The 17,380-nt window shown below is 39.1% G+C and overlaps 2 protein-coding genes across 6 annotated transcripts; both read left to right on the top strand.

Moving 5' to 3' along the window:
- The first annotated feature begins 164 nt into the window (after positions 1-164).
- Positions 165-3,810, top strand: LOC104917829 (pro-cathepsin H). 2 transcript variants are annotated; one of them, XM_019272305.2, is made up of 13 exons: positions 165-313; positions 550-711; positions 876-907; positions 1,107-1,212; positions 1,307-1,377; positions 1,474-1,578; positions 1,775-1,861; positions 1,965-2,020; positions 2,111-2,192; positions 2,297-2,365; positions 2,449-2,555; positions 3,060-3,185; positions 3,271-3,810. In XM_019272305.2, the coding sequence occupies exons 2-13, from the start codon at positions 642-644 to the stop codon at positions 3,338-3,340; spliced, it is 981 nt and encodes a 326-aa protein (XP_019127850.2). In that variant the 5' UTR covers positions 165-313; positions 550-641; the 3' UTR covers positions 3,341-3,810. The 2 variants fall into 2 exon arrangements, with proteins under 2 accessions (XP_019127850.2, XP_019127849.2); XM_019272304.2 differs by lacking the exon at positions 165-313 and having other exon boundaries at positions 433-711.
- A 649-nt stretch (positions 3,811-4,459) lies between these two features.
- On the top strand, positions 4,460-16,041 carry blm (BLM RecQ like helicase). Of its 4 annotated transcripts, none has more exons than XM_027272942.1 (22): positions 4,460-4,841; positions 6,331-7,100; positions 7,214-7,328; positions 7,883-7,986; positions 8,111-8,225; positions 8,319-8,567; positions 8,598-8,962; positions 9,107-9,283; positions 9,388-9,506; positions 9,615-9,728; positions 9,838-9,936; positions 10,030-10,178; positions 10,291-10,397; positions 10,649-10,809; positions 10,927-11,122; positions 11,236-11,426; positions 11,532-11,676; positions 11,778-11,977; positions 12,084-12,276; positions 12,362-12,484; positions 12,553-12,754; positions 12,856-16,041. In XM_027272942.1, exons 1-22 carry the CDS (start codon positions 4,744-4,746, stop codon positions 13,043-13,045), a joined length of 4,182 nt encoding a protein of 1,393 aa, XP_027128743.1. In that variant the 5' UTR covers positions 4,460-4,743; the 3' UTR covers positions 13,046-16,041. The 4 variants fall into 4 exon arrangements, with proteins under 4 accessions (XP_027128743.1, XP_010727693.3, XP_019127853.2 ...); XM_019272310.2 differs by having other exon boundaries at positions 4,462-4,841; positions 6,331-6,391; positions 6,482-7,100; positions 8,319-8,962; XM_010729391.3 differs by having other exon boundaries at positions 8,319-8,962; positions 12,556-12,754.
- The last annotated feature ends 1,339 nt before the right edge of the window (positions 16,042-17,380 follow it).

Here is a 17,380-nt window from a genome sequence, read left to right as displayed (position 1 = left end):
CAAAAAAAATGGGTCATTTGTAAATGGTAAAAAGAAAAAAAAAATCTGATTGTTTATACCACAGAGGGATTACATTCAAAATGACTTTCATCTTGTATTTAGGTTTATATCAATGCACTATACACTGACCATTATTACTGCTTCCTGTCAGCATTTAGCCATGGACCTCCCAGTGCCCTGTGTTCACAATCTGGGCAGTCTGGCTAACAAACTGAGCTGACCTGAGCTAACAGCAGCTTAGAGCAGTTACTTTATTGTCTATTAGGAAACTAGTCCAGCATCAGAGAGAAAACCAAATAACATTTCCACCAAAGTCAGTGAAATATTTCGTGTTGTGTGACTTGATTTGACTCGGTTTGATATGGATTTAACTAGTTAAAGTGGCATGAAGTTAATTTGCATGTAGTTTATTCAAGTTGTTCAGGATATACAAGGAGGGAAAAGCACAAACCACAAGCTGAACAATAGAAGGGAAATATGTTTAGCTCATAGGTGTTATGTTTCACACTGATTGTTTGAGCCACTTACAGCTGTCTTTTATTTTTTCAGTCGGGGAATTTGATCAGGCAGCAGCTCACCTCGTGACTTCTCGTGTCCTTCACTTCTCTTTTACCCACGGACTAACACGGACTGAAGCTGTAATGATGGTGAACACGTTGCTTTTGTTTGCTTTACTGTCCGCAGCATCAGCTTTCCACCTGTCCGAACAAGGTAAACTGCAGAGATGCGTCCGTTTTTTGTACAATGCTCTAAAGGTTTTCATTGTTCGCGGTAACTTTCACTTTCATATCCTGACATGTCGTCTAATCGCTTTCTGTTTTTTATTGTTGAATAATCTGTATTACATACATGTTGACAATGTGAACTGTTTTCAGACGAGTTTCACTTCAAATCATGGATGGCACAGGTATGGTTTTTTTTCTATCGAACATTGTAACATTGTACAGTATGTGGTTATGAGGAAGTTGCCTGCAAAAATCACTGTTCCTTCAAGTGTGATTTACATCATTACAACCTTATAAGCATTATAATTATATAATTATATAATTATTACACCGGTAATTAATCTTAAAAACAAAACTAACAGCCATCTCCATCCTGTACAGCACAACAGAGCATACAGCATGCAGGAGTTTTACGAGAGACTCCAAATATTCACTGAGAACAAGAGGAGGGTTGACAAACACAATGAAGGAAATCACTCATTCACAAGTAGGACCAGCTTGTTATTGCATTTGTTTTATATGCTCCATGATAAAAAAAAAAAATTAAAAAAAAGTACTGAGCGTTGTTTCTCTTCCTGCAGTGGCTCTGAACCAGTTTTCAGACATGACATTCGGGGAATTTAAAAAGTCTTTCCTTTGGTCTGAGCCACAGGTAATGGCATGCATACAGGAAGTACTTTACATAGTTGCTTGATATATTTTTTTTTCCATTGACGTTGTTTTTATTTTTATCAACTGCTCTTTGCAGAACTGCTCTGCTACAAAAGGGAACTACTTCAGCAGCAACGCACCACATCCAGACTCCATCGACTGGAGAAAGAAAGGAAACTTTGTGACGCCCGTGAAGAATCAGGTGAAATTTAATGACACAAAAGTGTACACATATAAACATGTTATTATTATTATTATTTTTTGGTTACACCTGTACTTTTCATACTCTGACATGACGTGACAGGTCTATTATTACGGGTTGATAAAGATGAATGAATATCTACACTGTTTCTTTGCATTCAATCTCACAAAATGTCTCATTGTTTTTTGCATTAAAGGGAAGTTGTGGTAGTTGCTGGACTTTTTCCACAACGGGCTGTTTGGAGGCTGTTACTGCTATCAAGACTGGGAAGCTCATCCCACTGGTGACTTTCTCTCACTTCTCTACCAAAACTGCTGTTCTTGCATAATGTAGTTCATAGCAGTCCAAAGGGTGTTAACTGTAATCTTTAACTAATGTTGTCATAGTCAGAACAACAGCTGGTAGACTGTGCCCAGGCCTTCAATAACCATGGATGTAATGGGTAAGAGTCACATTTCCTTTTGATTGAATTTCCCTGTAACTACATGACCATAAATGCATTTTATTAATGAGATCTTAATTTGTCTCTTAGCGGCCTCCCCAGTCAAGCATTTGAATACATTATGTACAACAAGGGACTGATGACAGAGGACGACTACCCATACACAGCTTTTGTAAATAAACAATTTGCAATCCTACATTATGAACAAAAATAAATTACTTTAAAACTTTCAAATATTTCATGGTTGGTGATATTTACTTTTTCTTGTTGAATCAGGACAATGACTGTAAGTATAACCCACAAATGGCAGCTGCTTTCGTGAAGAATGTGGTGAACATAACAGCGGTGAGTGAACTTTCTCTGTGGTATTTTCTCAAGATAGATGTCTTCATTGAATGCCTGGGAATGATGAAGTCTTTCTGTTACAGTATGATGAGATGGAGTTGGTGGATGCGGTCGGCACACGTAATCCGGTCAGTTTTGCCTTTGAGGTGACGTCTGACTTCATGCATTACTCCAAGGGCGTGTACAGCAGGTAAGAAGAGGTTTACACTTTGTGTACTGTAAATGAGTGATAACGAAAAATGGGCTTAGCCCCTAGATTCACACAGATATATGCAGATAGTTTGTTTCATCTAACGTTTTAAGTTACAACAACAATTTAACTTTTACTTGAACATTCAGGAATATTTTACATTTTTAAATCAAATACTTTATAATGTGCACATCTATTTTTAACTAGAAGGGCCACTTGCTCTGTATTCACCAGCATTGGTTGAATTGTATTAGTTGAAGATAAATTTAACCAAACATCTTGTGCTAGAATTAATTATAGAAGCCAAAATAGGAGTGGAAAGACAAGCCAAATTTAAGACTGGAAATATCTATCTTTTAAAAAAACATATTGTCTGTGCGATATGCCTTCAAAGCAACCATCTGTCAGTAAAGCTGTTAGACATGAAAGTGGCTTAGTTCCTCATTCTCTAACAAAACAGTCATGTGTATTATAATTTACCTTTTTTCTCTCCCACCTTTCAAGCACTGAATGTCACAAGACCACAGACAAGGTGAATCATGCTGTGCTAGCAGTCGGCTATGGAGCTGAGAATGGCTCCCCTTACTGGATAGTAAAGAACTCATGGGGACCCCGCTGGGGAATTGAGGGGTAAGTCTTCTATTTAATCACATGTTTTTTTTTACTGAATGTATACCAACCAGAGAAAGATAATAATAATGCTCTCCTCTTACAGGTACTTCCTCATTGAGCGTGGAACTAACATGTGTGGACTCGCTGCCTGCGCATCTTTCCCAGAGGTGTGATTTCTGCAAACTACAAAAGGGCAAAGAAGGGAGCAGAATCCCAATTTTTTTTTTATTGTTATTGTACAAGGTGATTTTTGTATGATCATTGTAGATTTTTTTTTTGCACAATGGAGTAAGCACTATAATATGATGAAATATATTCAATTCAATTCAATTCATTTCCATTCAAGAGTTTATTGTCATTGTCCAAAGGCAACGAAATTGTGTGTGGAGCACAACACAGAGTAGTAGTTACATTAATCAATAAATATGATCACTAAAGTACTAATCATTCTATAATTGTAGTTCACAAATAAAATCTCTTTTATCACAATATTATGCTATACTATACAATGTTTTGCAGACATTTGCAATATGCCAAATATGATTTTTGAGATATTGTTCAAACAGATTATCGATATGGTGGCTGATACAGTAAAACTTTGAACTTTCTGGAATAATAAATAAACCCTTTTCTTGATTGATTTGGCTCTTGATATGATTATGTAAGGTGCTCAGAAATCTGTTTTCTTAAACAGATAACTTTATTAAATAATACTTGACTTATTCTCTAACGTACAGCAATAATTTCAACATATAACATATATAAACATATACTGTGAGTGCACGCATTGCGAGACTTTTAAATGTTTGGAAATGGGGTATGCACTTTTACCATTGGAACCATTAAGATAGATAGACAGACAGACAGACAGACAGACAGACAGACAGAACAATAGATAGATAGATAGATAGATAGATAGATAGATAGATAGATAGATGTACCTGAAAACAAAATTATTCCAACTTTATGGGCAACAGTGAACATTGAAAAAACAAAATTATTCCAACTTTATGGGCAACAGTGAACATTGAAAATAGAAATATATTTTATGTTGAAATAAGAAGATAAAGAAGAATATAACTATATAGAATTATTATTATTATCATCAGCGTTATTATTATTAGTAGTAGTAGTATTATGCCACTTGCACTATCTCTACCACTTAAAAAAAACACATAACGTTTCTTCTGCTCCCATAACTTTATGATCCATGAGTCAGTGTGTCTCGGCAGCGTACCGAAATACTACATTTCCCAGAATCCTCATGCCATGCGCCTCCCTGGCCAATAAAGAGGGAGTTTGTTGAACGGGCGCTAAATCTGTTGTCTGTCCACCACCACATACTGTCTCAGCCAGACGGCTACCTCTGGAGAAAAGTAAACGAAGGAACGGTAACAATTAGCAGACGACGTTGTTGTAGTTTGACGAGCTTTGATGAAACACTTCATCACACTTAGGCGCGAGGCTCCGGTCACTTGTGTCTCGAGCTATGCTGAATAAAACCTGCCGCCACTTTGTGAACTGAGCTCGGGACAGCTAACACCCTCCACAGTCACAGCACAGCTTCTTACCGACAATGTCTGCTCGTCTTCCACAAAACAACCTGCAGGAACAGCTGGCGAGGCACAGCAACGCGGCTCCAGCTAAAGTGTCTCAGGCTAAACCCAAAGCGGGGTGAGTGTGCAGCAGCTAACAGCTCCGAGCTGTCAGCCCAGCTAACATAAACAAGCATGTGTGTCAGCTTTGTCAGAGATGTGTGCATCTAACAGTGTATGTGTCTAATGTACTTCATGCAGTTTACTGTGTCTCTGACTATAGAGTTCACAGCCTGCAGCTACCAGCACATCATGTATTGTCAGTGGCGTATCCAGGACATTTTACCGGGGTGGCCATGGCATAGTAGAGTTTAAAGCCATGTACGTTTTAAGTTACAACAACAATTTAACTTTTACTTGAACATTCAGGAATATTTTACAATTTTAAATCAAATACTTGATTGAATGTGCACATCTGTTTTTAACTTGCTCTGTATTCACCAGCATTAGTTGAGTTTTATTAGTAGAAGATAAATTTCACCAAACATCTTGTGCTAGAATTAATTATAGAAGCCAAAATAGGAGTGGAAAGACAATTTAAGACTGGAAATATCTCTATCGTATACGCAGCCGACCCAGTCCTTTTCTGCATGTCACATACCCTCTGTCTCCCATAATTTCCTGTCTCGTAAGTGTTAAATAAAGGTGTCTATTCAGGTAAAAAAATAAAAGTATATCTGGTTATTTAGTAAAATGTGTTCAGGATAATTTTCTAAGAGCCATTTCCTTGTAGTGGGTTAAAGTCCTCATCTCTTCACAAATTAGATTAGATTAGAAAAATCTCAACTCATCCTATAGAATAACATTATCAGCTCATCTGTGTCACCTGTATTGTTACCTGCTTGCTTTACTAATTGAAGCGACATCTTGTGGCTGTATTAAAACACAGAAATCCAGGCAACAGAACAAACCAAAACTTTTTTTGATTTGTTCTTTGCCAGATGTGTTTTTAATTAATCATAAGATGGCATTTAAATTCAGTAAAGTAAACATGATGGTGACTGAATAAAGGCATTCTATAGGATGCCTTGTGATCTTTGAAAATGTGCAAAAAGTGGTTTGGACAGTATGCATGTTCCTGATGAAGATATACACTGAAACATTGGCTTTGATTCAGCATAAACGTACGCTGGACAGAGATCAGCTGTCACAGCCTCAGTATGACCATTACTGCGAAACTTCAAAATGTAAATCTGACTCTAAATCAGTTGATCGGCTGTCATCATTGATTGACAGCATTTCTCTTGTTTCTCGTGTTGACGAACTTGACCAACTACCTATCAGATCTGGGGTGGCCGCAAAATCGCCACTGTTTATTGTGTGTTATTATTTCATTTCATAATGTCTACTGAAATCACTTGTAACCACAGATCTGACCTGAGATCCTGTGACTGCAGCTGCCCCAGTTGCTGTACCATTCATAGCTGGATGCTCATCTAAAAAAACAAAAACAAATCAGCCATGTGTCTCTGGATGCTCTGCATGTTTTAATTAATTTGCTCTGAGTCAAATATACTTTTAACTATCAAATGGTGTTTTCATAAATGTCATACTTGTTTGTTTTTCAGGGCCTTTTCTTTCAAAAAGAAGTCCTCATTAGGTACAACCAAGGTGGAAGTCCAGACCAAGGTAATCAGCTCTAATGTTTTGGCAAACAGGAATGTCAATGTCCCTAAGAGCAGTTTGGTGACTAAATCTCCTTTGACATTTTCAAACAAGCTTGAGAGACCTCAAAAATCCAAAATCAGCACCTTCTTCCCTGTAAGCTCAAAAGGCAGCTCCGTCAGGTCAGCAGGTAACCATGCTCCTGCAGGCCAGTCTACGTCAGCAGTGTCTGCTGTTAAGGTGACTACAACTCCAGTCCATCAGTTTACTAGTGGTACACGAAGCAGTTCAGCAAGTCTGGATGCATCTCTTGGATTCCCGCTGGACGACTGGGATGATTTTGATGACTTTGAAACTCCCGTCAAAGCCAAAAACGACTCTTTCAGTTCAGAAAAATCACGGAAGAGCACCAACCCAGTGTCCTCTCCTAGCGAAGAGACAACACAAGGGGAGCTAATACACAATGCCTCTCGTATGACACCAGATTTAAACATCAGTGTTGGAAGCAAGAATGGGCTTTCCGGAAGTGAACCATCCTGTATGGAAACGGATGAAGCGGATGGAGCTGCAGCTTCAGCAGGACCTAGTTTGAATCAGGACTCAGCAGAGTGTGAATTTGAGGATTCTCCAGTTAAAATGACCAAAAGACATGCTGCTGCTCGACTGAAGTCTGTCATAAGCGACAGTGAAGAGGACAATGATGTCGAGTTTGAGCCTTTTAAAGGAATGTCAGGTAACGAGCTGTTTGGTGCAGCATTTGTATTTTATTTGTACGTTGTAGGACAGATCTGGTAGTCTGGAAAGCATTGAACAAATTATACCAAACATATCTTTTTACCTTTTTAGACAATAAGAACAAAGGGGTAGAGTTCAAGTCAGAGGAAGACGATGACCTTGATTACATCCCCCCTTCTCCGACCCCTAATGAGATCTCTTACACTCCTTCTGCACTGGAAACAAGGTCAGTTCTTTGAACCCCTAAAAATATTTGTGTATTTTCTATAACCAAAAGTACTGTGATCACAGTCGAATCGTACTTGAGTACTCCATGATTTTGCGTTGCACTCCTATAACATTGTCAGACACTCGATGGACAGTAGCTAGGTAGAAACATGTTTAATATTTTAATTTTGAGCTCAGCTGATGAAACATAATATACATATACGAAACACAAAATTAGATAGATGGATAGAAACTTTATTGATTCAGAGGGAAATTCAAACATCCAGTAGCAGCATGTAAACCTACATTACACTATGCTTCTTTGCTTTTCATCCAGACTTCTGTGGTGAACAGGAATCTCCTTGGTTATGTTTTTTTGTTTAGGAGTTAAGATACACATATTGGAATAAAACTTTGTAGTGTTGATAGCATGGTGTTTCTAGTGAGTATCACACCAATTATATTATCAGTTAGTGTATATCCTTTTTTTGACCTGGACTTTGAAATAGACTTCACCTCGAATGAAAATTTAAAAAAGGAAATGGGTCATAACTTTTCTTTTATTTCAAATAGGTCTAAAACAGCTGGTACTGAAAGGAAAGAAAGTCCTGTGCAGCCAAGGGAACTCATCAAAACACTACATGAACCCTCTGATCATCACTCAAAAGACAAAACAAGTGGGTGTTAACCCTTTTTCTGATTTGTCTAGAGTCTGTGCTCATTTTGTTAATCAGATTACTTTGTTCTTTGTCCATGTTCATTCATTTTGTTTGTTTTTTTTTCCTTCTGAACATGTCACAGATGAGCAGCTCTTCAGTATCATGGAGTCCATTTGTGCTCTGGTTGATTCAGTCCCTGAACACGAACTAATAGCTCTGTCTTGTGGAAACGAGCTTTTGGTGAAGAGGGCTCAAAGGTGTGTACATATGAGTGGAAAGCAGCTTTGTTATCATACATATTGTTTATGTATACCTCGGTATGATTGAAATCATCTATCTTTCTCAAACAGGAAGTGGATTCTTGCAGTTGGTGGTGGCTGTTTACCGAAGATACAGCAGCCAGACAGTACTGTGATTTCTGAACCTAGTGTTAAAGAAAAATCTTCTTTGAGCTGTGATACATCTAATGTTATGTCATCCAGCTGCTCTCTGCCTATGGACCTCAAGAAGCCTCTTCAGAACAGGAGGTCTTCAATCATCTCTATAGACCACGACTCAGATCACTCTGATAGTATTATCAGTGGGAAACCCATGCACAGTGAGCACAGCAGGACAGCACATGAGGAAAATGAGATTATGTGTGACTCTCCATCAACCCACAGCTTTACAAATTCATATTTTGATTCCTCAAAGAAATCAACCACAAAAATGGAGGATTCAGATCTCTTCTTCTCGCCCAAGAAGCCAGAGACTGTCGTTCAGAACAAAGCGAAACCCTCAGCTGCAGAAGACATAGAACCAGATGACTTTTACCTAGACGACTTTGATATAGATGACTTTAACGACTCTGATATCCCTGATTACTTTGAGAAACCATCAGAGCAGGGACAAAGGTCTACAACGGTGAAAGAGGGGGGACCAAGCAAGTCTTCATGGGAGAAGAAACCAACAACACCTGCGTCTAAGCCTAAGCCTTCAACGATCTGCTCTCCAGGTAAGTCTTTCTCCAGACCTCCTAAAGTGTGATTCTGAAATAATAAATGCAGGCTCTGACTTTGAGAATTCATGCAGTGGGTTGATGGTCTTCTAGAGCATTTTTACTGACTCAGTTTTAATGGGGTTTTTTTTTCTATCGCAGAGCCAAATTTCAGAAACCCAGCCCATGATCGCTTCAGAGGGTTTGAGTTCTCCTACTCACAGGAGATGATGAAGATCTTTCACAAGCGTTTTGGTCTTCATCAGTTCCGGTTCAATCAACTTGAAGCAATTAATGCAACTCTTCAGGGAGAGGACACGTTTATTTTGATGCCCACAGGTTAGCAGTGATTCATTTTTATTTGAGATGTGACGTGACAATACATTTAGGATGTCAGCTGCAGTAAATATGTCCACATTTCTCTGTAACCGATGAATTTGTAGGTGGGGGTAAGAGCCTGTGTTACCAGCTGCCTGCCTGCGTGTCACCAGGAGTCACTGTGGTCATCTCCCCACTCAAATCACTCATTGTAGATCAAGTCCAAAAACTCACTACACTGGATGTAAGTATGTTTAGGCCTGCTGGTCAGTTGGATTAGTATGAGTGATGTTGTTGTAACGTGCAATGCTCAGAGGGTGTATGAGTTATTCTGTAATGTTCCACTTTTCAGATCCCAGCAACAAGCCTGTCTGGAGATAAAAGTGACAGTGAAGCAGGGAGGATATATATGCAGCTCTCCAGGAAAGACCCGATCATCAAACTGCTCTATGTCACTCCTGAAAAGGTGCGAATCACATAAGAAGCACTCTAAATGTTGAAATCTCTAAGTGTGTTTTTCCTATTCTTCCATTATTTTTACTTAAGTGTGATGAATCTTTTCTTTTCTCCTCAAGGTCAGTGCAAGTAACAGGCTCATCTCCGCCCTGCAGAACTTGTATGAGCGTGGCCTTTTAGGCCGGTTTGTCATAGATGAGGCCCATTGTGTCAGTCAGGTACGTTTCTCTGTTTTATACACAATCTTCAGTTTGCTTTTACTTTCGCATCCAGTCATCGTGAATCATGCCGTGACCTTTTTAATCTTTCAGTGGGGCCACGATTTCCGTCCCGACTACAAAAAGTTGCATGAACTGCGTCAGAAGTTTCCCAACGTGCCGATGATGGCCCTGACAGCCACTGCTACCCCCCGTGTTCAGAAAGACATCCTCAACCAGCTGAATATGACTCGACCGCAGGTGTAAGTGCTCAATCTCAGACTCTTAACATTAAGTTTGAAATTAATTCTATTTTTAATTTTGTCGAATTCAGATATACTGCAGCTTCACATTACACATTCAATATATTTTCAGGTTCACCATGAGTTTCAACAGAACAAACCTGAAGTACTCTGTGATGCCCAAGAAACCCAAAAAGGTTGACGAGGACTGCATGAGCTGGATCAAGAAGCACTACCCACGTAAATAATTCATAAGTGCTTTTTCTAATCCTGGTTATTTCCAGAACACTGACCAACTCTTTTGTCTAAAATTAAACTTGTATGTGAACACAGTCTGAGGTCTGTTGTATCTGAATAAATGTTGAAGGGACATGGGTCAGAGATGACATCAATTTGGCACCTCATGTCAAAAAAGCATTTGCGAAATGATTATTCAGTCTTGTGATGCATGAAAGAATGTCCATATTAACTTGCATCTCTGCATGTTGCAGGTGACTCTGGCATCATTTACTGCTTGTCCCGTAATGACTGCGATGCCATGGCTGAGAGTCTGCAGAGAGCAGGGATATTAGCTCTGTCGTATCATGCAGGCCTGAGCGACGGTGACAGAGAATATGTGCAGAGCAAGTGGATCAATCAGGACGGCTGCCAGGTGAGGTCACTATTGAATCACAGATAGGATATGAGGACTTATTAATGGCGCTGGATATCTGTGTGAGGGATTTAAAGCGCACGTTGCTCTTGTTTCACGGTGTTCTTGTCTTGCCAGGTCATCTGTGCCACCATAGCCTTCGGCATGGGCATCGACAAGCCTGATGTGCGCTATGTGATCCATGCCAGTCTGCCTAAGTCAGTGGAGGGTTACTACCAGGAGTCCGGGAGAGCTGGCAGAGATGGCGAGATCTCTCACTGTATTCTCTTTTACTCGTACACAGACGTACAGCGTATCAAAAGGATCATCAACAGTATGTGGCAAAAATATGGGAGTTTTTATTTTGTGAAATCATTCAAAGTATGTTTAGTTTTCAAACTGTAGTGATGTCGACTCAGATGTTTGTTTGTTTTTTCCCGATCACAGTGGACAGAGAAGGTGACCGACACACCAAGGCGACTCATTTCAACAACCTTCACAGCATGGTGCACTTCTGTGAGAACGTGATGGAGTGCAGAAGAATTCAGCTGCTCGCATACTTTGGAGAGCTGAAGTTCAACAAAAGCTTCTGTAAGGATCACGCAGACGTCACCTGTGACAACTGTGCCAAACCCAACGTAGGAATCGTCTCTCATCATTTCTTTCTTGATTCGTTACAAAGTCAAAACCACCCCGTTCGTTTTCTAATCGAGCAACAATGTTTGAATGTTCCTGTGTTGCAGCAATACAAGCTGAGAAATGTCAGCGAAGACGTGAAGAAGATCGTGAGGTTTGTCCAGGAGAACTGCGAGAAAGTTGGAGCAAGGTTCGGCAGGACTGCTCAGCAAAACAGACTGACACTGCATATGCTGGTAGATATCTTTGTAGGTAAGTATTCGTGTGATTGCATTGAAAAAGTGCAACTGTGAATCTTGCATATTTGTGTATGTAAAAAGAGCTGCCTGTGACTGGTCGTTTCTTTTTCTCAGGGTCTAAATCTGCCAGGGTACAGACAGGTATGTTTGGGATGGGAGGAGCATATTCCAAGCATAATGCTGATCGCCTCTTTAAAAAACTGGTTCTGGACAACGTCCTGGTGGAGGATCTCTACATCACTAACGGCGGCCAAGCTGTGTCTTATATCTCTGCTGGACCCAAAGCCATGAACGTGCTGTCTGGACACATGCAGGTAACCTGGCTTACACTGACTTAATGACAGCATGAAGAGCTACAAATATAAGTCTGCGTTTATTGAAATGTTACAATATTAAACGCTAACTGATACTTCATCACAGGTGGAGTTCTACGAGACAGAGAGTGCATCTAGCATCAGGAAACATAAAGCTGTGGCCAAGAACGTCTCCCAGAGAGAGGAGAAGGTTCAGGAGTGTCTGAAGGAGCTGACGGATCTGTGCAAGCAGCTGGGGAAAGCTTTTGGCCTTCACTATTTCAACATCTTCTCCACTGCCACCTTGAAAAAGATAGCTGGTAATTTCCGAAACTGTTGTTCGGACTGTGTTTTAAAAGACAGCTCATATTTTAACTTGTCAAACCTTTTTTTTGACATGAACAGAGAAGCTTTCTCCTGACCCTGAAGTCCTGCTACAGATTGATGGTGTGACGGAAGACAAACTGGAGAAGTATGGAGCTGAAGTCATTCAGGTGTTGGAGAAATACTCTCAGTGGCAGCTGCCTGGTAAGAGCTTTTGAATAACCTTTTTTAAGTCTGTGCATTAGGGTATTTAACCTACATTGCCTCTATAGCAGAGGAGCAGGTTGACAATGGTGGAGGCAAGTGGATAGACACGACAAGAGGCCGCACATGGGAAGATGACGAGGACAACACAGAGTCTTCTACCTATTTCCATAATCAGGCTGCGCAGGGACAAAAGAGAAAGAAAGCTCCGTTCTTCAAATATTCCAAGAAGAGAAAAGGATATAACAACACAAGTTCCAGCTCTAAAGGGTATGTAGTGTCTCTGTATCATCTCGTTGTGTAGTTTCTCTTCAAAGCTAAAAGCTTATTTCCTCTTTTTTTTCTGTCTTCCTGTGGTGTTGTGGATTTAGTCGTGGCTACAGCAGCAATAAATCGTGGTCGTCCTCTAACTCCAGAGGTGGATCAAAAGCTGCAGGTCGGGGGTCCAGGAGCTCAGCAGGAGATGCTCCAGCAGGCCGGAGGCCGGGCTTCCTGACTGTCCCGACCCCTCAAACCAACCAGCGACCCTTCTTAAAGCCAGCCTTTTCACATTTGAGTTAGGGCTGAGCAAACTTATTTCACTACATTGTCAGTCCAGTTGATGATAGCAAATTGAATATTTATATTCTGTACAGTTGTTGTCATGGTGTCTGTCCAGATTAATATGATTGTTTGTACACTGGTTGTAAATTGTAAAATGTTTACTTTACCAATGTGATGTACATTTTTGATTTTGTATATTAAAGACAAAAATTTGAAATTCTATCGATGATTATTGTTTCAGCTGCTCTACATTCAGGAACAACCTTTGAACTGTATTCATGTTGTACCACAAAGCCACAGGGAGCCACATCACATTTTTATTCAATGTTTATTTCAAGTTTGAATAGTTTTTATTTAATGGCACCAGTTACAAGGGACTATTGGAGAGAAACAATATTTTATACTGACTTGTACAGAAGGTTACCTACAGTACAAACATGGGTTCGGAATGGATCAGACTGAACTGACAAGAACTGGATTTGGCACATGGATTTATATATATATATATACTTGTATATATAACGTAATTAAACAGCAATCTTTAATCCCAGGCTAGAACGATGCAGACTACATGACACACCACCAGACATGGATATGCATATTCACTTATTGACGTGTATGCATGGTTGTGTGAGGGTCTGTGTACTTGGAGCTGACAGAGGAGCAAAAAGCAGATCTTCGGTCCTGACTACTTTCATCCACCAACCCCTCAGTTCTACATGCATCACCCACATTAATGTGACTGGGATTTTGGCCAGGAACAAAATTTGGGTAGCTAATTGCATAAAATTTACTCCAAGTTTGATCATTTAAATTGGTTATGCAATTGTTTTTCATCACATAAATAGCAACAAAACCTTTTTTTTTCTTAATGTTTGAAAGACAGCTAACGGCAATCTTTGAAACCCCTGATTATGTCATACATATATTGGATTTTAAGACTTTTTTCATAGGATACTGGATGAAATGTGGGGAAACGGGGAGTAGACAAAATAACAAGAACACCTCTTTAGACACCACCTTTGTTACATTTTACCACGTGGGTGTTTCTGTTATTGTGTCCTGCCCAGTTTAATAAATTGAAACAAGAATTGATGTGTCATCTTCCAGTGCAGCACATCATATTTGCATGGTCATACCTTAATGTCTGCTTTTTAGGGACTGGCAGCTGTTTTTGATTTATAAACTACTCGTTCATCAAAAGTCACACATCTGGCCAAAAACTGTAGCCATCTCCCATGAGGTAAAAGAACTGCAAAATATGTAAGCATGACACAGCAAACTGAAATGTAAAATTAAAGTCAGGTTTGTAACAGGAAATACACCCGTAGAGACAAATTAAGACAGAGATTTCGGGGCCGTCCAGTGTACATTACAAACAGTTTCAGACAGAGATGTTTTTCCCTCTCGGCCTGGGAGATTTAAGGATGGAGTAGTCTGTAGGTCAGTTGTTACAGATGTTGTGTCTTTCGTTCTCCATTCTTTCATCTTTGCGACTTTGGTAAACTGCAGAGTTAGGATCCAGGCACAGGGGACAATCTGTCACTTAACAACGAAACAGCAAAGAAAACAGCAGAACAAACATCCACACAAGAGGTCTCTAAGGAAAATGGATGTCTATAAAATGTTATTAATAAATGAATGAAAACAGTAACTAAGTGTCTCAGTGGTCACATCATTGTTAGAGTCAGCACAACAGCAATTTGGTAAGTGGTTTTCTAGAAACAGAAAAGATATATTTGATTTATTCATCGTTGGATTTTCATACACAAGTCTGTAAATCACGTCCTTTTGCTCTCACAGCTGATTATTGCTCCTTGAATAATGCTGCCTTGTTTGTTTGTTTTTTAATTGTTGCATGTTCAGAGAGACCACTGAAGCTACATAATGCTGATAGATGTATGAGAAACACCTTTGCAGACTGACCTTTAAAAGATGTCCTGCTAACAACTCCAGCCTGGCTGGACTGGTCGGTCATGTTGACCTTTATGTCAGTAAAGAAGTAATAAATATGACGTATGAATGTACACACAAAGAAAAAGTCTACCCACCCACCCTGCTCCACCCATGTTAAGAAAAAATGTGCTTCATCTTTGCATCTATTATTTATTGGATGTATCCGAGTTAAAAATGATTCATGTGATATAAATAAGGTCCTACACCGACAGGTTTTTTTTTTGCCAACGTAGCTCTAATGATTTGATTTTCCCTCCAGCATTGTGCTGGGAGATGTCGGTGCTGCTCCCTACGCCACAGATAACTGCGGTTTGTGAAAGATAATGAGCTACAGGAGTGGATCCAGCCACAACGGCAAAGTTCATGCTACTCTGTGGTCAGGACTACAATTTAGCCAAGGACTGACACGCTCGGATTACACAGGAGCAAACAAAGAAAGTAGCACCATCGGGCCTTCAGTGGAGCAGCTGCAGGTGCTGGTATGAGTGTGTGGCATTTGAAAAAGCAGGCCAAAAACAAGCAACCCTGTACAGCCATTAGAGTCTCTTCCATTCCCAATTTTCTTTTTTAAATCTCACTTTCAAAGAAGCAGACTGATCACTTGAACCTCTCTCGAAAGTCTTATCCCTCAGTCTTCTCTACCTCTTTCTCTCTTTTCATGCCTTTCTCTTTTCCTTCCTGTAAGTCCTTAAAAAAAGATGAAAAACTTGACTTCTTAATACTCTCTGTCTAGACCTCCACTGCAATCCCCTTAAATCTTGTTTCCATTCCTACATACAGACATACTAACACTTACACCTGCACTTGGTACAGGAGGTAGACACGCAATACAAAAAACAGATTTTACCCAGAATCCAGCAGCCATGACAGTTATTGCTCCCTGGAGCTGTGAGGCAGAAGAGTCTCGAGCCTGACCGACAAATCTAAGGGCAGATATTATTTGCTAATATTGGTTTATGACACGATATGTTGGTATATACTTCTGATTTGGCTGATCAGAAATCAAGGGACGAAACTTAGACACATAATTCAGAAAAAAAAAGTGCATGAGGTATCTCAGAAACATTACATAAACTAGTCTGACATGCAGACTCCATTGTTACCTCCACCAAAGAGGTTTTGTTTCCAGTCCCATTTAAATGTTCATTCCTAATTTCCTTTTATCAATTAGTCTGCCTATTATTCTCTAGATTAATTAAGTCACTGTCAGAAAAATAGTGCCCATTATAATGTCTCAGAACCTGTATTCAAAATAGCTTTTTTGTTATCTGAGCGACAGTAAAAACCCAAAGATATTCAATTTACAATTATATAAAACAGAGAAAAGCGTAAAATCCTCACACAAGCTTTCCGTTTCTCCAGCAAGAAAATATTTGCTCAAAATATGACGATTAATTAATTACCAAAATAGCTGCCAATGCATTCTCTATCAATTGATTTACTAATCATTTCAACTCTAGTTTTGTTTCACATATTTTGAAATGAATTTCAGTGTGAAGAACAAGCGTTATGTTTTTAGTGTCGATCCAGTATCGGTCAGGCTCACAGTCACCTCTCCAAACTCTTCAAGTAAAAGAGATAAAGATGTTATGAAACGTGAAAATGTGTTGTTGTTGTTTTTTTGATTATTTGGTATTTGTAATGGTATAATGACATCTCCAGATCTGTATAATTACATGTTTATAATCATCATTAGAATAGCTCACACACTGAAGGCTGATTCACTGCTGGTGGAGTGATGAGTGATGTGTTAAGTGGATCTGGATAAAAACCTTGTTTTTTAGTCCCCCCTTCCACATTTCCATAAATGCTTCTGACCTTACTTGAAACACAGCGCTAAAAAAGGTATAATTTAATCTTCAATAACAAAATAACATTTCAGTTCTGTTAAAATATACATGAAAAACCTGTCAATATATATTAGGAAACAAACTAATTTGTACAAAAAGTACATCATTATTCTTACTCTAATAATAATCATATAGTATGATACATAAACCTAAGAGCAAGGTTGATATGAAACCAAAATAAATCATAAACTCTTCATACAAAGAAATTATTGAAATTCATCGAATTTCAACTTGATGAAAAAAAATGTAAATCAAATAATAATTGGAGAAATAACAGAAGAACTGAACAAATGAGCACATTCAAAAGTACTTAATTATTAAAACCATTGCACATCTATCTAGACTATCATCTATTGGTGCCGGTGAATCTTTGCTTGTCATGAATATTTCTCTAACCGCATCTGACACTACTGGGTCACATAACACTATTGGTACTGGTTTATTGTACTGTATCCTTATAAAATGTTATAAAACAACTTTGATCTTCACCAGTTTACTTTGTACACTATTGTATACTGTGTAATTGTGTCTTAAAACAATCCACAAA

This window comes from Larimichthys crocea, chromosome XXI (assembly GCF_000972845.2).
Source record: "Larimichthys crocea isolate SSNF chromosome XXI, L_crocea_2.0, whole genome shotgun sequence".
NCBI lineage: Eukaryota > Metazoa > Chordata > Actinopteri > Sciaenidae > Larimichthys > Larimichthys crocea.
Note: the sequence above shows the minus strand (reverse complement) of the source record. Positions and strands in the feature narration are given on the sequence as shown.